At 37.0% G+C, this 25,828-nt stretch overlaps 2 protein-coding genes and 1 pseudogene across 11 annotated transcripts in view; 2 read left to right on the plus strand and 1 right to left on the minus strand.

Moving 5' to 3' along the window:
• Window positions 1-25,828, minus strand: part of ANKS1B (ankyrin repeat and sterile alpha motif domain containing 1B) — a 1,150,317-nt gene that overhangs the window by 802,615 nt on the left and 321,874 nt on the right. The window lies entirely within an intron of this gene.
• LOC108636089 lies at window positions 3,271-3,756 on the plus strand (annotated as a pseudogene).
• FAM71C (family with sequence similarity 71 member C) overlaps window positions 4,232-25,828 on the plus strand; it is a 46,293-nt gene continuing 24,696 nt past the window's right edge. Inside the window, exon 1 of the mRNA XM_018049011.1 lies at window positions 4,232-4,280. Within this exon, the coding sequence (XP_017904500.1) occupies window positions 4,232-4,280 (49 nt within the window). The remainder of the gene's footprint in view (window positions 4,281-25,828) is intronic.

Consider the following 25,828-nt stretch of genomic DNA (forward strand, 5'->3'; position numbering starts at 1 on the left):
ATCCATTCATCTGCTGATGGACATCTAGGTTGTTTCCATGTCCTGGCTATTGTAAACAGTGCTGCGATGAACACTGGGGTACACGTGTCTCTTTCTATTCTGGTTTCCTTGGTGTGTATGCCCAGTAGTGGGATTGCTGGGTCATAAGGTAGTTCTATTTGCAATTTTTTAAGGAATCTCCACACTGTTCTCCATAGTGGCTGTACTAGTTTGCATTCCCAACAACACTGTAAGAGGGTTCCCTTTTCTCCACACCCTCTCCAGCATTTATTGCTTGCAGACTTTTGGATTGCAGCCATTCTGACTGGTGTGAAATGGTACCTCATTGTGGTCTTGATTTACATTTCTCTGATAATGAGTGATGTTGAGCATCTTTTCATGTGTTAGCCATCTGTATGTCTTCTTTGGAGAAATGTCTATTTAGTTCTTTGGCCCATTTTTTGATTAGGTCATTTATTTTTCTCAACTTGAGCTGCATAAGTTGCTTATATATTTTTGAGATTAGTTGTTTGTCAGTTGCTTCATTTGCTATTATTTTCTCCCATTCAGAAGGCTGTCTTTTCACCTTGCTTATAGTTTCCTTTGTTGTGCAGAAGCTTTTAATTTTAATTAGATGCCATTTGTTTATTTTTGCTTTTATTTCCAGTATTCTGGGAGGTGGATCATAGAGGATCCTGCTGTGATTTATGTCGGAGAGTGTTTTGCCTATGCTCTCCTCTAGGAGTTTTATAGTTTCTGGTCTTACATTTAGATCTTTAATCCATTTTGAGTTTATTTTTGTGTATGGTGTTAGAAAGAATCCACTGTATTAAAATGTATTATACATATCCTTTTTGTTATCAAGGATTTTGATTGTACTCTAAGTTGTCATTGATGAGAATAATTAGAAAAACTGAGAGTGAGGAACAGCAATAAAAAGGAGATAAAACAAATGGCAGAGTAGGTAAAGAAGTTATTCCATCAGATCCTACTCCCTTTTGTATTAGGAGGAGACAGATTGCTGGCACACATATAAAGTATGCTTCCAGTATACTGTAAGATCGTTTCACTAGGATCACATTGACAATGAGGCGGTAGAAATCAACAACCACAAGTTATAACATTGGAATTTGACATGGGATCATATACTGAAAAAGACCTCTCAGTATGAATATTACCTTTGAAAAAGCAAATAAATACACAGCCATGACACTGAAACTAAGGGAAATAGAAAGTATAAGAAGTGTCTAATAATCAACTGATTATAATGCTCACTATTGCTTATTAAAATGTATACCATTCATCTCTAACCATCTCTAAGACTGAATATATAGTCTTCAGTCTCTATTTTTTATTTTAGTGAATCAAGCTTATGTATTTAACATCCTTTTAAAATTTGTGACCTCAAGGATTTCCTCGGTGGTTCAGCTTGCCAATGCATGAACCCTAGGTTTGATCCCTAGGACAGAAATATCTCCTGGAGGAGGAGATGGCAACCCACTCCAATATTCTTGCCTGGAGAATTCCATGGACAGAGGAGCCTGGCGGACTACAGTCCATGGGGTTGCAAAGAGTCAGACACAACTGAGTGACTAAGCACATTGTAGCCCAGGAGAAATATCTAGGTTAAAAATACTTGAATGTATGGGATAGAATTGTGGTGAATATCAACATTCAGGGACTAAAAGGATAAAGAGAAGTCAACTAGTCATGCAGTAAAGGGAAGAATGAAAAGATTAGTGTTGTAGACACCAAAGGAGGAGAGGGAATGATGAGAACCGAATATATCTCCAGCACAAGTGAGGCAGGCCTGGGACCTGGGACCCTTGCTGCAGTGCTGCAGTGCTTGCACTTGGACACAACCCTCCCTGAGCAACAAAATATGAACTACATGGGACTAAAATTAACTGCACGCATGAGCAGTTAGGACAAATTCTGGACAAAAGGTACAAAGAAGCCAAAATACCACTTGTCACTTCAAAATAGCTTGCAGCAAAAATAGGGAACTGCACATGCCCCCTGCACATAAGGGGTGGGCAAACCACCTAAGCCACCCCTCCAGCCTGACGCCTGGAACCAACTCATGCCCCAGCTCAGGAACACACCAGCAAGAGAAACTGTTGTTTGTTCTTGCTCCCCACTGTTGTTGAAAGGGACCCCCAGTAAAGCCTTGCCTGAATTTCTTGTCTTAGCTCTGATCAACTTCTATTGATTAAGGAGGCCAAGAATAGTGGTCTGTAACACAAGTGTACGAGGTACACTGGATCAGATATTATAATATATTGCCTAACAATTTTATTGTGAAGAAAATCTTGAAATATGAAGGATAAATATAATGAAACAATGCAAATTTAATATAAAAGAACAAGTATCTGAAGTTTAAGCTCTGGAAAAAGGAAAAAAAAACAGAAGGCTACTATCAAGTCTTTGAGATAAATTACAGTGCACATAATATGCTTTGAGCTAAACACTCCTGGAATTAATAAACTGCCTAGTTATTCGATATAAATCCACATGATTTATACCAAAAATTCATTTACATTCTACAGAGGAAAAATATCTATTTTCTCCCTTCTTTCTAAAAAGATTTCTGAACTCTGGGAGAAAGTTTATGATGATTAATACAGCGCTGCCAGAAATTTGTGTTAAGAGAAAAAAAAATTAATCTTTTATATATATAAAGTTAATACTTGAAGCCAACTCTCAGTAAAAATTATATTTTGAGGGGTTTTTTTCCCCAGAGAAATTAAAAGCCATATTGGATTTTCTAGAACTTTCCTACGGGGAAGCCTATCACACTCTAATTAAACGGCTGCCAGGAGGTAAGCATGCCCTGCTTACTACCTGCAGGTAGTGTATGACCCGCTTCCAGGCGCTCTTCATGCTCAGCTCACCTCGAGTTCAGAGCCATGATAAACCTTCTTAAATGCCACATCTAATAATAATGTAGCAGAGACAATAGTTTGGAAATATTAAACTAAGGGGTGTTTCATCCTCCCTAAATTACAGTGCCTTCCATTTCCCTGCCTTATCTTATCACTGTCTATCAGACAAGATTAGGGAAATCTCAGGTCAGTGAAATGCATTCCTCATTTTCCCTAGTACAAACGAGAACCATACAGACTCTCCTTAAAGAAATGCTACGTCAGAATCTCTGTGTGGGCCCTGAATGCAAATGAATGCATGCCTGGAAGCAACCTAAAGGCCATGGATGCTTTGGGAACTTGGCAGACATAGACTAGAGACACTCATCAGAAAGCTTCATGGTTGATCGTCTCAGAACTTGTTCCCATGAGAGCAGAACCTCTGTGAAAGAAGTAGTTAAATCTTTAAAAAGACCAAGCAGTAAAAGACCATTTGAAAAAGAAGAAAGCCTAGCCAGGAGCTAATTCCCTTTGAGGATTTTATTATCCCTGTGAGCTCTTGGATAAAGTGAAATAGCAGTCTCAGGGGGAACTGCTCTTTGAAGAAACAAGATGAGAGCTCAGCTTCTGAAGAAGCGGTCCCTGTATAAGCAGGGAGAGCACGAGACAGAGAGGGAGGTCATCGGGCCCATGCTTGAGGCCCAGCAGGAAGCACCGCAGGAGCTACAACTTGTATCCCAGGGAACTTCATGTGGATGCCATCAAACGTGACCCCAGTCTGTTCCCTTTTGAGAGGGAAAGGCCAGATCACATGCCTGCAGAAGGCCAGTACCACATCATCATCACGGTGTACACACCAGTGGAATTCAAGAGAGAGCTACAGGAAGCTGTCCTCAGAACACACTGCTCTTGAGAATCAGAATGACCTGGGTTCAAGGCTGCTTTACAAAATCATCAGTTCAACTCAGTCACTCAGTTGTGTCTGACTCTTTGCGACTCCATGGACAGCACCATGCCAGGCCTCTCTGTCCATCAACAAGCTTGCTCAGACTCATGTCCATTGAGTTGGTGATGCCATCCAACCCTCTCATCCTCTGTCATCCCCTTCCTCCTGCCTTCAATCTTCCCAGCACCAGGGTCTTTTCCAATAAGTCGATTCTTCACATCAGGGGACCAAAGTATTGGAGCTTGCTGTTAATAAATAGAAGCTATGGAAGGAAGAAAGGAAAGAAGGAAGGAAGTGGGGGGAGGGAGGGAGGAAAGGAGGAGGAGGAGGAAGGCAATGTCCAAAACTGAGCACCCATGTAGTGAGTTAAAAATGGTTCAGAGAGGGATTTGAGTAGAGAGGACTTGAAATAGCCTCCCACAAATATCCCAGTTGTAGTAGTATGAGACAGAGAACCAGAAAAATTTCCAGTACCCCTAAGCCCTTGAAAGGTGAGTGAAACACAGCTGAAATTTAAGTCAGTAAACTTAAGCGCTTAAAGTCACCAAGTTACTACTTTGAGTTAAGATATGTTTGCCTCCAGAGACAGTTTTATCTCTCTCAAAATCCTACAGGGGCTTCTAAACATCTATTTTGAAATTTTGAAATTCTCTCATCTGGCATTCACCCGTCTCAAGATTCCCAAACCTATCCTTCTTCACTCAAAAATATATTAATAACACATGCATTTCTTATTGATCAATTAATTGTTGATATGAAGCAGGGTAAAGGCTAACAGAGTTTTGTCAAGAGAACACTCTGGTCTTAGCAAACACTCTCTTCCAAAAACACAAGAAAAGACTCTACACATGGACATCACCAGATGATCAGCACCAAAATCACATTGATTATATTCTTTGCAGCCAAATGGAGAAGCTCTATACAGTTAGCAAAAACAAGACCTGGAGCTGACTATGGCTCAGATCATGAGCTCCTGATTGGAAAATTCAGGCTTAAATTAAGGAAAGCAGGGAAAACCTCTAGACCATTCAAGTATGACCTAAATTAAACCCCTTATGAATATATAGGAGGTGACAAATAGATTCAAGGTATTAGATCTGGTAGACAGAATGCCTGAAGAATTATGGACAGAGTTTTGTAACATTGTAACACAGGAGGCAGTGACCAAAACCATCCTAAAGAGAAAGAAATGCAATAAGGCAAAGTGGTTGTCTGAGGAGGACTTACAAATAGTTGAGAAAAGTCAAGAGAAGCAAAAGGCAAAGGAGAAAGGTAAAGATATACTCAACCGAATGCAGAGTTCCAGAGAATCACAAGAAGAGATAAGAAAGCCTTAACTGAACAATGCAAAGAAACAGAGGAAAATAATAGAATGGGAAAGACTAGGGATGTCTTCAAAAATATTGGAGATAAAAAGGAAACATTTCATGCAAAGATGGGCACAATAAAGGACAGAAATGGCAAGGACCTAATAGAAGCAGAAGAGGTTAAGAAAGGTGACAAGAATACAATGAAGAAGAACTATACAAAAAAAGGTCTTAATGACCCAGGATAACCATGATGGTGTGGTCACTTACCTAGAGCCACCTTCATATCCAGGAGTCTGAGGTCAAGTAGGCTTTAGGAAGCATTACCACAAACAAAGCTAGTGGAATAGACAGAATTCCAGCTGAGCTATTTAAAATCCTAAAACATGATAACAGTTAAAGCGCTGCACTCTATATGTCAGCAAATTTGGAAAACTTAGTAGTGGTCACAGGACTGGAAAAAGTGAGTTTTCATTTCAATCCCAAACAAGGACAATGCCAAAGACTGTTCAAACTACCAGATAATTGCACTCATTTCACATGCTAGCAAAGTAATGGTCAAAATCCTTCAAGCTAGGCTTCAGCAGTATATGAATCAAGGACTTCCAGATGTACAAGCTGGATTTAGAAAACGGCAGAGGAACCAGGGATCAATTTGCAACATCTGTTGGATCACAGAAAAGGCACGAGAATTCAAGAAAAATTTCCACTTCATTGACTAGGCTAAAGCCTTAGACTGTGTGGATTACAACAAACTGTAGAAAATTCTTAGAGATAGGAATACCAGACCATCTTACCTGTCTCTGAGAAACATGTGTGCAGGTCAAGAAACAACCGTCAGAATTGGGCATGGGATGAAGGACTGATTCCAAACTGGGAAAGGATTATGTCGAGGTTGTATATTGTCACCCTGCTTATTTAACTTCTATGCAGAGTACATCATGCAAAATGCCAGGCTGGATGACTCACAAGCTAGAATCAAGATTCCTGGGAGAAATATCAACCTCAAATAATGCAGATGACACCTCTGTAATGGCAGAAAGTGAAGAGGAACTAAAGAGCTTTTGTGAAAGAAAAGAATGAAAAAGCTGGCTTGATACTCAACATTCAGAAAACTAAGATTATTCCATGGCAAATAGAAGAGGAAAAAGTGGAAGCAGTGACAGATTTTATTTTCTTGGGCTCCAAAATCACTGAGGACAGTGACTGCAGCCATGAAATTAAATGACACTTGCTCCTTGGAAGAAAAGCTCTGACAACAAGCCTAGACAGTGTATTAAAAAGCAGACATCATTTTGCTGACAAAAGTCCATAACGTCAAAGCTATGGTTTTTCCAGTGGCCATGTATGAATGTGAGAGTTGTACCATAAAGAAGGCTGAGTGCCAAAGACTTGATGCTTTTGAATTATGGTGCTGGAGAAGACTCTTGAGAGTCCCTTGGACTGCAAGGAGATCAAACTAGTCAATCCTAGAGGTCACATCTATTGCTAGTTTTAAAATCTAATGAAAATCCAATAAAAATTAAATTTAAAATATAAGGAAAAATCTTAAAATAATACTTTGAATAGTAAAAGATAATTTTAATAAAATGGTTTATCTCAAGAGATAGGAGAAGTTGAAATGCTGCTGGAAAGTGTTGTGGAGGAAGGAAGAAAATTAAAACAATCCAAGCCTATATTACATAGTATCTTCATTAAAATGTCATTGAGTTAAATGAAATTATGTAACTTTTCCCTTAATAAACTATAAATTACCTTTCTGTAATACAATTTGGCAATATATATAAAAGTCAATATAAATATCAACAGAGGTCTGTATAGTCAAAGTATGGTTTTTCCAGTATAAATGTGAGAGTTGGATCATAAAGAAAGCTGAGAGCCAAAGAATTGATGCTTTTGAACTGTGGTATTGGAGAAGACTCTGCAGAGTCCCTTGGACTGCAAGGAGATCCAACCAGTCAATCCTAAAAGAAATCAGTCCTGAATATTCAAGACTGATGCTGAAGCTCCAATACTTTGGTCACCCGATGTGAAGAGCTGATTCATTGGAAAAGGCCCTGATGCCGGGCAAGATTGAAGGTGGGAGGAAAAGGGGATGACAGAGTATGAGATGGTTGGATGGTATCACTGACTCGATAGACATGAGTTTGAGTAAGGTCTGGTAGGTGGTGATGGACTGGTAAGCCTGGCATACTGCAGTCCATGGAGTCACAAAGAGTTGGACGTGACTGAGTGTTTGAACTGAACTATAAAAGTCTTTAAAAGATAGTTACCTCTGTTCAGTGATTCAATTTTTCCAAGGAAATAAAATCAAAGATAGAGGATTTATGCATAAATGTGTTCATCAGAACATAATTACTAACAGTAAACTACTGTCAACAATCTAAATGACTGTGTAGAGTCAGGAAAAGAGTGAAAATAATCTCAATAGAGGATGATTTTTTAAAAATCACTCTAGTATATTCTTACAATTAAATATTATGCAAAGAAAAGGCAGAGGAATCAAATTGCCAATATATGATGGATCTAGAGAAAGCAAGAGAATTCCAGAAAAACATCTACTTCTACTTCACCGACTATGCTATAACCATTGACTATGTGGGTCACAATAAACTGTGGAAAATTCTTCAAGCAGGGGAATACTAGACCACCTTACCCATCTCCTGAGAAACAGGTCAAGAAGCAACAGCTAGAATCAGACACGGAACAGACTGGTTCAAAATTGGTAAAGGAGTACATCAAGGCTGTATATTGTCACCCTGCTTATGTAACTTCTATGTAGAATACATCATGTGAAACGCCAGACTAAAATATTTGATCACATTAAAATGTTTATTCACATAAGAGTATGTTCAAGACATAATATTAAGTGGAAAAAGTATACTATATATTCATCAAAAGATTCCAATTTTGAGTATATATAAAAACTGTATGTTTGTGATTGGGATGAACCATGCAGAATTAGAAGGCCTGTACCTGCCCAGCTTCAAGACGGAAGAAAAGAACTGAGAGTCAGCAACAGAAACATAATAGTTTAATGGATAGGGGAATCTTGCATGTCTGAAGCAAGGTCCTGGAGAAACACCTCACTGTATATGGCAGAGGGCAGACAGGACATGGCAGCAGTCTTTGCTCGTAGAGACAGGGGTAGGTTGCTAGTTGTAGAGGAGTTGACTTAAGGTTGGCTCATGGGTTATTAGGGAAACCAGCAGAGCAGCATGCCCCTCACCATCACTTTAAGCACAGTGGAGAGTTCTTATCTAAAGCTAGATCATTCCATTGGGCCTGGGGCAAGTATGTGGGAGGGTCAGTCATGTGAGTCCGGTATACTTGAGGCAGGGACTGGCTGAGCAGGGAATGTACAGAAAACAAGAGAACAGTCATCTTGGGTAGCCTGATCATAATATTTATGTACATGAAATATCTTGAGAAAGCACACAAAAGATTAGCTTATTTGTTCATTCCTTCAGTGTCCATTCATTTAAAACACATGTACATTTATTTACTAAATTCTCTAAACCAAAGTCATTGTTCTCACCCCATGGGGTTGGTAGTCTAGTGAGGAATATACATTTACATGTGACTACAGCAAAATTATATGTGTACATTCATTTTTGTTTGTTTCTTAGCTGTCTCCGTTAAAATTGCCAACTCCATTATCATAGAGATCCTGTTTATCATGTTTGTCAGTGTATTGCCAGCATACACCAGAGTCCAGGATCATTAATATTTCAAGAATGCAGAGGAAACCCAGAGATTTAACAGGAGCATATTAGCAGAGGACCTCAGGTAGGAGGTTTGAAAGCTTCTTTGAGGACAAGTGCCATTGAAAATAAGGTTCTGAAGGATGAGCAAGAAACAGGCAGATGAAGAGGATTGGGAAGAATGTTCCAAGAAGAAAACAGCTACAGGGAAAAGAAAAAATGTTAGCTGAATTCACTGAAGCAATGTTTATTTCATGGTGTTTATAGGCAATTTCTTTTTCAAATTTTCTTCAGTGAACATGTATTTTTGTGGTAATCAGAGAAACAATATTCTGAACAAAATAGACTTAAAATCTCCGACTTTTTGTAGAGTACCCTGACTCTAAATAAATGTTTATTTTCTTGCTTTGACTTGTCTTTGTATTTAACATACAAACTGAACAAATTATTGTAAATTCAATGTTCTACTCTAGAAATCTATTTCCTCTTAGAGTTCAAGACCTTTCAGGTGACTTGTAATTTTTTCCTTTCTTTTATTTTGTATCTTTCATAACACTAATACTGTGCTGTATACCCAATATATATTTAAAAGCTGGTTAAATAATTTATATTGGATATAAACAGTAATTGAATCCATAAAACCTATAATTCTGATCTTATTATATGATGGCTAGTTATTGTTCCAATGACTTTGCAGAACTAGTTCCAAAGAAATCAAAGAGAATTATTAAAATTCCTTTTAGAAACATTTTGCTGAAGAAATCATCTCATTTGATATAAATACTTATGCTTGAATTGGAATGAAAATTAATGCTATTTATTGTTCTAAAATCTCAGAAACAGATGTTTTAGTTTCTTTCCAGGATAAAGAGGAGAGAAAATATATTCTTATGGTCAAAGTAACCATGACTACAGTTTTCAGACACATAACAAATGTTATTTTCATATATTTTGTGTTGGTTAAAATAATGATCTATTCTTATATATGAAATCTGTTCTTGGTGAAACTTCCTTTCACACTGCAACACAATGCTTAATCAATCCAACAACAAGTAGTTTCAGGAGTAACTATTTTTCCCTCAGTATGGAACATTCTTAAGGGTGTAGAAGTGCCATACCCCAGAACGTTTAGAATTGATACTTTGGTCCCTTTTGGTACTGTTCTCTCCATTCTCAAGGGTGAGGAATAATGTTCAGCTTCACTGTTCAAGGCCCACATCTGAAGGGTGGCACAAACATGATGGAGGTTGTTGGGGAGAAAGAGGCATAATACAGTCCTAGTGAAAGCCAGTGAGTGTTGCTTTCCCCACACAACTGGAATATAGACCCTCATATACATGATGACATTCCATAAATAGAGCAAACAAATGTGTACAATTATTTAAACTAACATCAAATGGACTGAAAAATGGGTTCACGTTTCCAAAGGACCTCTCTGAATAAGGTCATATTATGCCTTAAGACTCTCCCTCTCTTCTTAGTAATACATGGTGGCTTTATGATTATGAGCAAGGCTTTCCCTACATGAGAGGTTTCAGCTCTGTTTATTTTAACTAAACTCTATGATTAGAACCATCCTGGTGAGTGATGTAAATCAAGGAAATGCTTTATATCGTGACAACTAGAAGCATGTGAATATGATTTCTAAAGTATTACAGTTTGAAGGGAATGGTCCTGTCATGACAAAATTCCAAATGGAAGAAGACTGATCATTAATTCACTACTGAGTGGTGAAGGAATTTTGTTTTACTATTTACCCCACAACTCAAAGAAGGCATGTGACCTAAAGTCTGAAAGAAATTGAAAATGGGGTAAAAAGTGAAAATGATTATTTTTCATTTTATTCTTGGCAAGAAATTAGAGATGAGATATTACAAAAGGCTGAACCACAGAACAAGATGTGGAGGAGAATGGAGACAAGAGAAGAAAAAAAGAAGATGACAAGGAAGAATAGGAGGTAGGCTAAGAAAGTCCTCATCAAGTGAAGTGGCATGACAGCTATCAAAGAATACATTAACTTTGGTTGTCAGAGGCCAAATATAGATAACAGCAGCCAGAACTGTGCAATTCAGAATTCTGTGTCTTATTGAAAAATGTTTGAAATTCAGAAGCCCAATAAGATAATTTATGAAGAATACCTAAAATCATCTCAGTAATGAATGGTTAGGCATCAAAAAGGAACAGATGTTCTCTGCAATAAATACCACACTATAGCAAATAATTTACTCTTAGAATATTTAAGAATTCTTCTCATGCAAATACTAGCATATTAATAAAAGAAAACACTAATTGACTTCAACAAATGATCCTCAGAGCAATTCAAATGATCAAGAAGTAATTAAAAAACACGAATTGCTAAACTAATAGGAGATATCGTTTACAGTTAGTTTCATTTGTTAAATGAGGCAAAATCCACATCTTACTTCAAAGAATATTTCAAGAAATTTACCAGTGGAATTAGGATGTGACAATAGCATTTAAATTCCATAGAAATTAGTATAAGGAAACTGCCTACCCTGACATTTCCCCACAGTTAAAGTAAAGCATTCTTATTTGTAATGACTAATCTTTCTTTAGTCCTTTCTGGTTTACAAAGTGACTACATCTACATCACCGTTTATGTAAACAGCCAGGCTGCATGAGTGTTATTCATCTCTGCTTCACAGAGAGGCAGCATAGCACACAGGCTTTGATGCTAAAGTCCATGCTCCGTCACTGAGTAGTTTGTGACTCTGGACAATTTATTTAAACTCACTGAATCTTATTTTCCTCATGTGTAAATAGAGACATTTATCTGCTTCATAGGGTTATAAAGATTAAATGAATCAGTAGCTGTGAAGTGCTTATTATGAGTGGCAAACAACAAACTATCAAGTTACATGATTACTACAGGTAAAGTTGAGGTTAAGAGTACTGGACTAACTTTATACAGTTAATAAATAGAAGAGTCAATATTATATTCTATATTTTACATAAAGTCTAGCAACTTTAACGGAGAAGGCGATGGCACCCCACTCCAGTACTCTTGCCTGGAAAATCCCATGGACAGAGGAGCCTGGTAGGCTGCAGTCCATGGGGTCACTAAGAGTCAGACACGACTGAGCGACTTCCCTTTCACTTTTCACTTTCATGCATTGGAGAAGGAAAAGGCAACCCACTCCAGTGTTCTTGCCTGGAGAATCCCAGGGACAGGGGAGCCTGGTGGGCTGCCATCACACAGTCAGACACAACTGAAAGTGACTTAGCAGCAACTTTAAAAACAAGCTTTAAAACTCAATCCAAATAAAGTAAAGCAATATGTTATTCCTGAAAGAGCATATTGATTTTGGTGCAGAGTTGGGCTCAAATAATAGCTCCACCACTTGGGCAAGTCACATAACACAATTAGCCTCAAATTTATTCAACTGTGAAATAGAAATATTAACATATAACTCATATGACAATAAAATGAGATAATGACTTCGTGAAATCCAAATGGAAGGTCTTTATAAACTGAAACTTGATCCTTGGCAATATTTGGCTTTGTTGGAAATATTTTAAGAGTTCCCAAACTGTTGTGATAGAGCTGCCAGTACAACACAGGAAATATAGTTAGAAAGACTTTAACAAGTTTGTCACCTAATGCAATAGGTATGACTACCTTGACAAACTCTGATGAACATCTGGTCTGGGGTCATTAGTAAATGATGTGGTAAGGATTATGTGCTGGTGTATTTTATACTCTGTTCCTAGCAAAAAGTAAAAATTAATGAGATGAATACCTCATTTCAAATACTGAAATATGCAAAATGTATTTTTCAGAAAATGAAAAATTCTATCAATAGTATCGTGTATCAAGTGATTTTTAGAAAACAAAAAACTATGGTTGTTCAATTTAACAAATTAGCACTGCCACAGCCTAGCTAAGCATTCCAAGATCATTCCTTTAACTTTATGATCCCACACATTAACTCCTATTAAAGGAAGATTTCAAGTAAATCTACTTGGATTAAAAAGTCCCTAACACTATATGACCATCCATGACTTATTTTACTTAACATAATGTTTTTGGGACTCATCCATATTACAGCATAGTACTACAGCATAGAATATATGGACTTCATTATTTTTCATTGCTGAATAATAAACCATTGTATGTATTAATATACATAAGAAATGTCCCTATATGACACTTTTAACACCTTAAAATGGTTTAAGACAAGACACATATGCTTTGCACATAAAACATGGCATACATTGTTTTTTTGTGTGTTGAAAATCATAGACTCCTTCAATCCTACCACTCAATTATACAGAACTTTCTCACCAACCTTCTAAATTACTTAACTTTTGTAACTGTCTATAAGCAACACAGTTTGACTCTTTGGGAAATGTTTGACATCAGTTTAAATAGATGCAAGGCATCTCTGAAATATGAGTTGCTGGACTCCGAGTTTAGCTATGAAATAAAGTTTATGCCAGAAACATCCTTGCCAAACAAATCATTTAATAAACTCCTGGATATGAATAAACATGTATGTTGGTATTTTCAATACATGTAGGTGTATTGGCTGCCTAGCACTACTATAACAAAGTACCACAATTTAGTAGAAACAACAGGAAATTGAAAAAAATAACAGAAATTTATTCTCTCATTGTTCTAGAGATTAGAAGCTTGAAGTCAAGGTGTCAGTAGGATGATGCTTCCTCTAACAGCTTTAGAGAAATCTTCCTTGCATTTTAACTCTCACAATACCAACAATCCTTGCTGTCTTGGTTTACACCGGCATTACCCCAATCTCTCCTTCCATCATCAAACGGCCCCTTTCCATGTGTGTATCTTTCCTCTTGTTATAAAGACACAAATCATATTGGATATAAGACTTATCCTATTCCAATATGAACTCATATTCACTAATTATTATCTGCAAAGACCGTATTTCAAGATAAGTCATATTCTGGAGGTTCAGTAAACACAAATTTCTGAGGCAGGAGACACTATTCATCCCAGTTCAGTACAGTCGCTCAGTTGTGTCCAACTCTTTGTGATCCCATGAATCGCAGCAGGCCAGGCCTTCCTGATCATCACCAACTCCCGGAGTCTACCCAAACCCATGTTCACTGAGTTGGTGATGCCATCCAGCCATCTCATCCTCTGTCGTCCCTTTCTCCTCCTGCCCCCAATCCTTCCCAGCATCAGAGTCTTTTCCAGTGAGTCAACTCTTCGCATGAGGTGGCCAAAGTACTGGAGCTTCAGCTTTAGCATCAATCCTTCCGAAGAACACCCAGGGCTGATCTCCTTCGGAATGGACTGGTTGGATCTCCTTGCAGTCCAAGGGACTCTCAAGAGTCTTCTCCAACACCACAGTTCAAAAGCATCAGTTCTTTGGTGCTCAGCCTTCTTCACAGTCCAACTCCCACATCCATACATGACTACTGGAAAAACCATAGCCTTGACTAGACGGACCTTTGTTGGCAAAGTAATGTCTCTGCTCTTCAATATGCTATCTAGGTTGGTCATAACTTTTCTTCCAAGGAGTAAGCGTCTTTTAATTTCATGGCTGCAGTCACCATCTGCAGTGATTTTGGAGCCCCAAAAAATAAAGTCTGAGACTGTTTCCACTGTTTCCCCATCTATTTCCCATGAAGTGATGGGACCGGATGCCATGATCTTAGTTTTCTGAATGTTTAGCTTTAAGCCAACTTTTTACAGTAGCTTTAATACTTATTTCATGCCATTTCAATCTCTGAAGTATGACTTATCAGTAAAATTCTGTGATTCTACAATTGTGAAACCAAAAAATGAACCTACGTCTAGCACAAAATTTTTTTCTCAGAATTACAAATTTTCTCATAGATACTTATTACCAAACCAGTTATTACTGTATATAAAAATACCTCTACCTCCTCATGCTTTTGTACTTTATCCATCTAGTTTCTAAAGAAAACTTATTTGTGTGTGCAGCTCCTCATGCTTTTAGGAGATTTAAAGATTAGAGTAGACCTTTAATTTGGCTAGATGACTTTGACCCAGGACAGGACAAAAAAAGAGAAGGAAATAACTATGTTGTTGGGATTAGAACAGGGGATGAGGAAGGAGCTCAAGAGAGGGTAATGATGAGCAAAGAATAGAATCATTCCTCCTGGATAGATCCCGGAGAGACAAACGGCTGTGTCATATGATAAAGTCATGTTTAACTGTTTAAGAAACCACCAAACAATTTCACCAAAGTAAGTGTGCAGTTTTAAATTCCTACCAACAGTGCATGCAGGCTTGTTTCTTCACATCCTTGCAATAGTTATTATTATCTGTCTTTTCTAAATTGCATTTTCCTAATGACTAAAAATGTGCCAGGCAGTTGGTTAGGTAGTAGGTATATGTCAGACGGCAGCTAGGTAGTAGATTATGTGAATAACACATAATCACTGCAAAGTATTTGTTGTTAGGGAAAAAGAGAAAGAGAGGGAAATAAAAAAATAATTCCATCAATAGTAAATTACATGAACTCACACCATTACATCATATCTTTTACTAATTAGTTTTAGGAAGTTTGAACACACTCTCTCATGAACAGAGTTTTCTGGAGATTCAACTAAATGAAGCTAAAGATTATATTCAAGTCATCAGCCTGTCAAGTATTTCTTCTATATACCTCTGATCTTTAAAGCAATCATGTAAGACATCCTCTCAACTACTTCATTCTCTTTGAAAGGCATTTGCAATAGTATGGAGTACAAAGTAACTCTGCATTTAAGCTTCCTCAGGGAAAAACGGCCATTATTATTTTAAGAGAATTTCCACAAAGATGATTTTGACAATAATAGATTTTTCTGATGAGTGAAACCAATCATTTTTGATAGACTTTTAAAAAAGTCAAATTTGTCCTATAACATGGAGACTGAGGCAGATGATAGAATCTCTAGCAATCAGCAATCCTGAATGCTTCTCTTAAATAAAACTGAACAATTCTATACTTCTTGGCTTCTATGATTGCAAAGCCATACAAATGAGCTGCACACATGAATAAGTTTTCTTTAACTAAACATTAAATTACTTTTTCTTTTAAGTTTCTCAGATGACCTACCTCTGAACTCAGTATAAAGTGAAATAGAGGCAAGGAAATGTGGATTTCTGAAATTATGTACAAAGTTGGAAAATATTCTTAAAGGCCCTACCAAGAGGTAGGGAATTACCATCTGAGTCTTGAATCCATAAGAATTCCATTATAGAGATGAGAGTGAATAGGCTGTGAAATTCTATATATAAAATTATAATGGCACATTTTTGGAGAATTAAGGAAAACCAGATTAGGCATTTTGAGAGTTCCAGGAAGGAGAATAATAATTTAATAGCAAGACCTTTGGTAAAAGACACATTTTATTTATTTACCCATTAAGTATTAATTAAACCTTTAGCCAGGCACTATGAATAAAAATAACTTTCCCTTTCTTCAAACAGTTTATACTTCATTAAGAGGCAGTTATGAAAACAAAATACATTTCTCTAGTTGGAGCTAACATTTTTGAGCCATATTTGACAGATACCATATTTACATAGGATTATCTCATTCAATCCTCATAATATACCTACAAGGTTAGCACCATTATTATTCCCGTTAGTGAGGCAGTGGTAAAATAAATATCCACCTGCCAATGCAGAAGATGCAAGAAACGCAAATTCAATCCCTGGGTCAGGAAGATTCCCTGGAGTATGAAATGGAAACCCAGTGCAGAATTCTTGCCTGAAAAATTCCAAGGACAGAGAAGCCTGGCGGGCTACAGTCCATGGGGTCACAGAGTCAGACACAACTGAGCAATTGAGCAAGCACACACACACACACACACACACACACCCCACAGATATGGAAACAAGCTTCGAGTTGTAACTTGCACAAAGTTACTCAAACCATCTCTAACTGAATCAAGTGGCCTGTATCCCTAACCACTGAGGTAGCTATACTAGGTCTTATATTGCCATAATAAATGCAGGAATATTAAAAAGCAAGAAGAAAACAAACAAACAGTAGGCACAGTAGGACAGAGTACTGACTTTCCAGAGAGAGTTGAAAAAGCCTTCACAGACTAAGCTCTAAAAATAAGTGAGAAATTTTCAGACAAAGAGACAAGATGAGGCATCCCAGGTTGACAGTAAATAACATATTGGAGCAGTAAACATTCATGAAATAACAGGAATAGAAGTTGTATAACAGGGAAGAACAAACCTGAACCCATATTAGATCTACTCCTTTAGCTCTAACCCTTGTGTTCTGTTGCCTATGCTTAGTCATGCTGGTTTTGTAAAAGAATGCTGTCTAGAGCCTGAAATATATAGAACCCATTCTCAAGGCTCTGACCTTTAAAGTTATAACACTTTTCCATTCATTTAGAGAGAAAATGTTGCAGAGCAGAGAATCACATTTGTCTTGCTGGAGTTTTATAGGAACATTGTGACCAGATCTAGACAGACAGCTGCAGAGGATCCTAGCATCAAGAAGTCTGCAACAACTAGCCATACCTTCTCCCCTTGTAGCATAAAGGAAGCCTGAACTCTACTCAGGTAAGATGGTTGTTTGGGACATTAGTCCACCATCTTCTCGGTCTACATGCTTTCCAAGTAAAGTTGCTATTCCTTGCCCCAACAACTCATCTCTGAATTGATTGGCCAGTCGGGCCTCAAGGAGTAGAAGGCTGGACTCAGTAACAGTTGTACTGTGTTCTATGGCTATTGCAACAAGCTACCACACACTTTGTGGCTTTAGGAATAGAAATGCATTCTCTTACAATTTTGGATACCCAGGAATCTGAAATTCCTATCACTGGGCAAAAATAAAGGTGTGCACAGGGTCATGCTCTGGGGTAAATGTGTCCCTTTCCTCTTCCAGCTTCTGATCATTGCCAACATTCCTTGGCTTATGGTCATATCACTACGTTTTTCAAGATCGGTATCTTTCAATTTCCCTGTGTCTATAAAATAGTTCTCTGTCTCTCTCTTACAGAGTATACTGCCCTTAGAGTCCATTCCGTTAATTCAGGATAACCTTCCTATCTTAAGATTCTTAATTTAATTATATCTCCAAAGACCCCTTTTTCCAAATAAGGTAACATTTACAGGTTTGAAGAATTGGACCTGATGTTTTTGGGGGTCATTTGTCAGCCTACCAAAACTTAGAATCACCCGGCTGGTGGAGGTGGAGGAGGTATGGGAGGCTAGCAGGGTGTGTGGGGAGAGGTAACATTGCAGAAAATAGAAGGGGCTAGGCAGGTGAGCAGGGACTAGAAGATAATGATTGAATTGGCTACAGGGAAGTTTATCTTATAGGTGATGGGTACAACTGAAGTGTTCTGATTTGCAGCATGACACTGTGATATTTGCATGTTACAGAAAGATCTTTTCACAGTTAGTATTTTGAAAAGAAGTTAGTAGAAGGCAGGAGATTTTAAGACTCTTAATTATTTTGGGAGAAAAGGAAGGGATGAATAAGATATGAATATGGTTATTGTTGACTGGATGTAGAGAAAGTGATAGGAGGGAATTTAGGACAAATCATAAATTTCCAGTTTGAGCAAGTGGGTAGATACTGGGGGCAAGTGAGGATATGGAACACTCAGAGTGATACAGATGGGCAGGATGAGCTTGACTTTAGGTCTGCTGTATTAGAAGTGCATGTGTGACATCCAAAGTAAGATGCTGGTTGATAACTGGATATGTAAGTCTGGAGAAAGAGAACAGGAGAAAGATTTAGACATTTAGATGTGTACATCTAAATCTGGAAATTTAGATTTAGGAACCATTGGCCATGATTATGGTTGAAACTACCAAATGGTCAACAAATTGATATTAGTAGAAACTACTTTTTTGCTGGTACCAATGTGTTTCAAGGCAATTTCTCCATTATTTTATGCTATCATGAATGCTTCAACTTGGTCATTGTTGAGTTTTAGTCACCTAGATTGTATCTAATTAGCTAGCTTTGTTAAGATACTGCCTGCATCATTTTTGAAAACTGTCTTATTAAACTCTACTTCAGAGAAAACAGACCATTTACTTTTCTATTTACATCTGGTCATAAGTAATCAGGTTCTCAGTGCTAAGAAACTCTGTGCTGAACACACCAGCGAAATCTTAAAAGGCTTTGGAAAGAAAAAAGTATTACTTGTATGAATCCTCTAGAGAACTGATGATGAAAACTTACCCCAGCCCAGTGGTCCTTAAAACTTTTCCATTCCATGACTGCCCAGGCCCTACATCATTTCTCCTACAAAACCAAATCATATAACTTTAGTGTTTCATGCAGCTGGGAAAGGAAGAAAGACATTATCATCTTTATGAGAGCACAGGGTGCACTCAATAAATGTTGTTGAAAAGGGAACATTAGGCAGAGACTGAAAACAAAAAAGCCATAGGAAGATTGTAGATCCCGAGGATTTAACAAACAGGGTCTTCTGTGGTGGTCAAATCACTATTCATAGATGTGTTGTTCTGGGTCAGAGATTCCTGCTCAGAGAAACAATGCCTCAGCCATGAGCCTCAGGAAACATCAATCACTCATGGTAGGATACACAATTAGCTCAGGAGGAATTTCAAAACTTAACTGGGTCAAAAATTGCTTCTAAGCAGGTTTCTTTAATTTAATCTGAACTAAAGCTTGAGAAAGTATAAGGAATTCTAAGGCCCATCAAATTCCCTACCTACATTTCCAGCCCTTTATATCACTTCTTTTTTCAAGTACAAAGTCTTTTGTCTCAACGTAAATGATTTGTGAATTGCTTTCTATAAGACACAAGAATTCCTGTCTATTTCCTCACACCACTCTTTTTACCCTGCAATGCCTTCCCTTCTCTCTGCTTTTGATAGGGATAAAGAGGGATAGTCAAATAACTAGCTTAGAAACCCGATTAAGGAATTGTAGATAGAGAGGGAAATTTAGGGGGCTTTGGGAGACCACAAAAAGACTAATAATCTCTCAAGAAAGTAATGGGAAAATTCTGAAACAATGTTGGCTTGCTTGACTCATTAAACAAAACAAGACACTTAGCATCAAAGGAAAATTAGCTTGCTTAACAATAAAATCTAGCTAACTTGCTTAGCAACAAAACCATGCAACAGAAGCATGAGACATGACCCAGAACAACAAAACAATGGTGGCATGAGACTGAATCCTGCCCAGTAAGCTCCAATTAATGACCCCCAAAATTCAGCTCCAAAGATATATTCTTTGCACAATGCTGCCAGAACATAAAACAACCATAGAGAATAAGGCCTATAATCTGCCCAGTGATGTCATCAAGTTAATGGCATACAAGACATGCTCTGTACATACAAAAAAACAGTCATTTATGGAAAGGTGACTTTTCAAAATGAAAGACCCTGATTGTACTGGACCTGAAAATATTTTTCCCAAGTGCTATGACAGTATTTGCCTGATCTTATAGGGACAAGAAAACTTCCCTGCCCTACCTGGGGAGGAACTGATGGTGGGAAGGTGACATCTACTCAAGAAAGAGATCTTCACCCCCTCCTCTGTCTTCTTTTGATTATAATAAAAATGTAACCCACTGAGTACTCGGGGCAGGGCAACCCTAGCCAGCCTGCTTATGAACTTTACAAGCATGCTGTTCTAATAAATCACTTCTTTATCTATCACTCTGCCTCTCACTGAATTCCTTTCTGCATTGAGACATAAAGGACTGGGGGGCTGGAGCTCTTCAGAGCTGCCCCGGAACCACACCTAATGATTTCACTTTCAAATGTCAGTCTTCAACTTGAATTCTCCTTAATTTATATGGGCTTCCCTGTGACTCAGCTAGTAAAGAATCTGCCTGCAACGCGGGAGACCTGGGTTAGATCCCCGGATTGGGAAGATCCCCTGGAGAAGGGAACAGCTAGCTACCCACTCCAGTATTCTGGCCTGGAGAATTCCATGGACTATCCACTCCAGTGTTCTTGCCTGGAGAATCCCAGGGACGGGGGAGCCTGGTGGGCTGCCGTCTATGGGGTCGCACAGAGTTGGACACGACTGAAGCGACTGAGCAGCAGCAGCATACAGTCCATGGTGTCACAGAGTTGGACAGGACTGAGCAACTTTCACATACCAACCATCAGTCATAAGGCCTTCTCAGTATTTCTGCCATAATTGTAAAATTTGGAACTCAACAAATGCTGTCCTGCATTTCTTTTATGTATCTGTTCTATGCCCGTAACCAGTTTAAAGGCCCGTTTGGATGGAGTCAGCAAAAATATCTTATTGTGATACCAGTGATCAGTAGGACTTAATAGATGAGGATGATAAAAAATAATCTAAAAGCAGATTCTAGAATAGCAGATTCTAGATTTTAGCAGATTCTAAAATCTTTTATTTTAGCCCATGAAGAAGATTTTTAGTTTTTTTACAAAATTTTTAATTGTGTGTAAATTTTTCCAATTCAAATGTCTACCTCTTTCTTATCAACAGTTTTATTTTGACAAATGAGATTCCCTTGCTATATTTCCTTTAATAACTGTACCCCATCTCTCAGATTTAAACACTGCCTGAGAAAAAAATTATTTTCCACAGTAACACTGTATCTTTAGCTTAATTTTTACAGTATCTCATTATATTAATGCATTTAGTAAAAGCATGAAAAGTTAAGAAATTGCCTTTTGTGGTATTTTATAAATATAATTTACCTTACACCAAAAATAATACAATCCTAATTTGAAAAGTTAATTAGTAATATCCAACTTTTTAATATTAGAGATGTCAGCTGGGTGGAGACTTGTGACAATGAATGAAAACAGAAAACAGAAATTTTGATTATAGAATTTTTTTCAAGGAATTCAAGAATATTAATAAATATGCCTTATATTCCACACTTAGCTAAAAGTATATTAGCAAATGAAACAGAAACAAAATTAAAAGATATCTATAAAATAATTAACTCAGGCATTCCTAAAATGAAAGTGAAAGTATTAGTTGCTCAGTCATGTATGACTCTTTGGACCTCATAGACTGTAGCCAGCCAGGCTCCTCTGTCCATGGGATTCTTAAGGGTATTCCAAAGAGAATATCACTACCAAAAATGTTCTGTAGTCACATAACTTAAGAAAGTCTACTTGCTGTCTTCTCCCTTTGGGAAAAGCTTATCATATACATCAACTCAAAGAAACCTCTTCAATTTCATAAACATATTTGACCATGGAATCTTTATATTAGTAATGTCTAATAATAGACTAGAAATCAGAGCTAGTAATCACAATACCATTTAGGAAATGCTGATTTAGTATAATACCTTTATTTTATAGACCTTTTTTTTTTTAAAGTCATAGCAGTTAAACAGCTATCCAGGTGAGACACTCTAGACAGCTATAGAGCTGACCCAAACCCAGGTCTCCAAATTCTACATTTTCTCTGTGCATTATACATAACATATTTAACATAACTCTCACTTTACGATTCAGAGTTTCCCCATCAAAGCTAAAATATTTAAAAGTGCACACTAACACATTCTTCGAGCATACCCAGAGCTTATCTATCACCTCACCTAAATTTCTGTCTTCTTGTATATAAAATTTAAAATGTTATAGATTCATAGACACAGAGAAGAAAACAGGTGATTTCCAAAGAGGCGGGGTAGGGGTGGAAGGATGAGTGAGACAAGTGAAGGAAATTAAGAGGTAAAACTTTTGGTCACAAAATAAATGAGTCATGAGGTTAAAGAGGGAGGGGACATATGTATACCTATGGCTGATTCATGTTGATGTTTGGCAGAAGCCAACACAATTCTGCAAAGCAATTATCCTTCAATTAAAAAAATAAATTAATTAAAAAAATTTTTTAATGTGCAGCATGGGGAATTAGTAAATAATACTTTAATAACTTTATATGTTGACAGATGGTAACTAGACTAACCATGATGACCATTTTGTAATATATAGAAATATCAAATCATATATTGTACACTTGGAACTAACATAGTGTTATAAAGTCAATTATATTTCAATTAAAAATTTTACTCAGAAAAGAATCCAAAAAGAATAGGTGTGTGTATATGTATAACTGAATCACTATGCTGTACACCTAAAATTAACAGAATATTGTAAATCAACTATACTCTAATACAAAATAAAAATTAGATTTAAAGAAATGGTTGAATCTGAAAGCAAATAACCTCAGACCTCTGGGATAGGTGAGATAGGGCCAGCAGTCCCTGAGACTAGTTTGACACATATCCAGCTCAGATAAAATCCTAGATAATGTTACCAAAAATCTCCTATAAAATTGTTTTTAATTTCCAGCTTGAGATTTTAAAAAACAATGATGGAGTTTTAATGGAGGCATTAAAGGCAGAATCCTTAATGAGGTAATATATGAGAAAATGAATTCAGAAGGAAGGTTTCTATGATTTGAGAAATCACGCATCCCACTTAATATATGTTCCTAGTATTAAAGTTTCAATTTGTGAATTCTACAAGAAATTCATTTGTACAAGAAATTCATAGCTTAACTGTTATTCCTATCATAAGTTACTTAATTTTTCACACACATGTTCTCATTTAAAGGTTCTAAATATCTAAACCAATTGTATTTCAGTAGCATGAAGAATACACTATTTATTTAGTTTCATATATTCATTTAAACAAGATGATAATAACAAATTTGTCAGTTTGAAAAAAATGCCAGTGGAATTTAGCTGGATTTGAGTGGATATGATCTGAAATCCAACAGTTTCTTTTCTTAAACCTAAAATAATATAAAGTCATAAAATGTATGGGTTCAAAAAATCAGAAGATACAGAACTGATAGAGAAAATTTTTATTCCATATAAGAATAACCACTGCCTTACCAAAGGTAAAAGATTTCTGATGTATTTTTTAATTTAACATTATTTTCATTTTATTTTGCTTTGTGACACAAAAAGTGATATATGATTTCTTAAACCACCACCACCACAAAATAAGAGCAGACATCTAAAACTCACGTGTGCCACATGCAGTTACGTACACTTTCTACATAGTCACTCATTTAATTGTCAGAACAACCTGGTGAGTAGTACTATTATCATTTTTTAATTATTGAAACTGAGGCACAGAGAGTTCCAATAACTTCCCCAAGGTCACACAGCCAGTAAGAAGTGAACATATATGGGATCTGAATCCTCTAAGCCCAGCTTCAGCATCTATATTGTTTGAGCACATACTCTATGTCAAGCACTATATTAAGTTTTTTGCTTAGTGAAAGTGAAAGTGTGTTAGTCACTCAGTTGTGTCCTACTCTTTGTGAGCCCATGAACTATAGGCCACCAGGCTCCTCTGTCCATGAGATTCTCCAGGCAAGAATACTGGAGTGGGCAACCATTCCCTTCTCCAGCGGATCTTCCCAACCCAGGATTTAAACCCAGGTTTCCTGCTCAGATTCTTAACCATCTAAGCCACCATTCTTTGCTTACATTACTTCATTTCATTGTGCTGATAAAACTTTACTTTTAGGATAAAATCAACAGTAAATTTCTTTTTCTTTCATTTGTTTCAAACCATTATAAAATGTGGATACACCCCATGAATTTAATTCTCGAATAAATTTAAAATATACTCTGTCCCATCTGAAAAGTCAAGGCATTATTCCTTGTATTGCATAAGTATTTAAGCATGAAAAAGCTGTCTACTTTCTACTTCTCTGGTCTGTCTTGATTAAAGAGTTGTGGGAAGTGGAGCATAAAAGAAAAAGAGATACCTTAGGATCAGCTCACCCAATGAGGGAGGCTGTAAAGGAAGGGAAGACAGAGAGGCCTTTCAAGGAATGGGTTAACACTCTCTATCTAGTGATAACCTGGAGCCCAATGGCAATGCATTAAGGATATGTCCTCTGCTTAACTCAGTGTCTGTGACAGAGTATGGCATCCTTAAACTGAGAAACCTCTATGTAACATTATCAATATCACTTGCCTTTCCTAAGTAGAGTTGTTCAGTCACTAAGTTGTGTCCAGCTCTTTGTAACCCATGGACTGCAGCATGCCAGGCTTGCCTTTCTTTCAAGAGCTCCTGGAGTTTGCTCAAACTTATGTCCGTTGTATCGAAGATGCCAGTCAACAATCTCATCCTCTGTAGAATTAGTCACTTCCTAATCAGTGAGGCTAATCTAAAATTAATTTTCTATTTCTGAGGAAGGAAGACATTCTCGGAAGAGGATTTCCATATTCTTTATATTCACAAGTAACATAGGTGTCCAACAATTTTTTTTGAAAACTGAATTTTCTTAAACACATATAATATTTGTGGGATTTCTCATATTGTATTCCTCTACTGAATATGTTCACACAGAAACATACCATGTACCTACAATAATTGTGTTTATGACTTTCAATCACATTTTCCATGTCTATTTATCTTCTCATCTCAAATCGATAGTGATATCTTTCATTAATTCAGAAAACAAAAACACTCTTTTGATTCTCTAGATTAACTGTTCCTTAGGAAACAATGTGGCTTTAGTTTAAAGTTTCTTTCCCAGTCTACTATGAAATGAATCTCAAAGAATTTATCTAAAGGATCTTCAGGGAATGGGGAAAATCTTATCTATGCTTGTACTCCATCCTGAAAATTACTTACTCAGTAATGTTTCCATGTCTTAGTGATACACCATCTTATTAAAAATAATGTTTCTAAAAACTATAGAATATCTTTAATAAGAAAACAGAACCCAAAAGTATATATGAAACATGACAACCGTATATACGTAGAAAAGGAAAGATATTCCCATTTGAATGCATAGGAAAACAATAGAATGGGAAAGACTAGAGATCTCTTCAAGAAAATTAGAGACATCAAGGGAACATTTCATGCAAAGATGGGCACAATGAAGAACAGAAATGGAATGGACCTAACAGAAGCAGAAGATATAAAGAGGTGGCAAGAATACACAGAAGAAATGTACAAAAAAGATCTTCATGACCAAGATAATCACGATGGTGTGATCACTCACCTAGAGCCAGACATTCTAGAATGTGAAGTCAAGTGGACTTTAGGAAGCATCACTACGAACAAAGCTAGTGGAGGTGATGGAATTCCAGTTG

This window comes from Capra hircus, chromosome 5 (assembly GCF_001704415.2).
Source record: "Capra hircus breed San Clemente chromosome 5, ASM170441v1, whole genome shotgun sequence".
In the NCBI taxonomy this organism is placed as follows: domain Eukaryota; kingdom Metazoa; phylum Chordata; class Mammalia; order Artiodactyla; family Bovidae; genus Capra; species Capra hircus.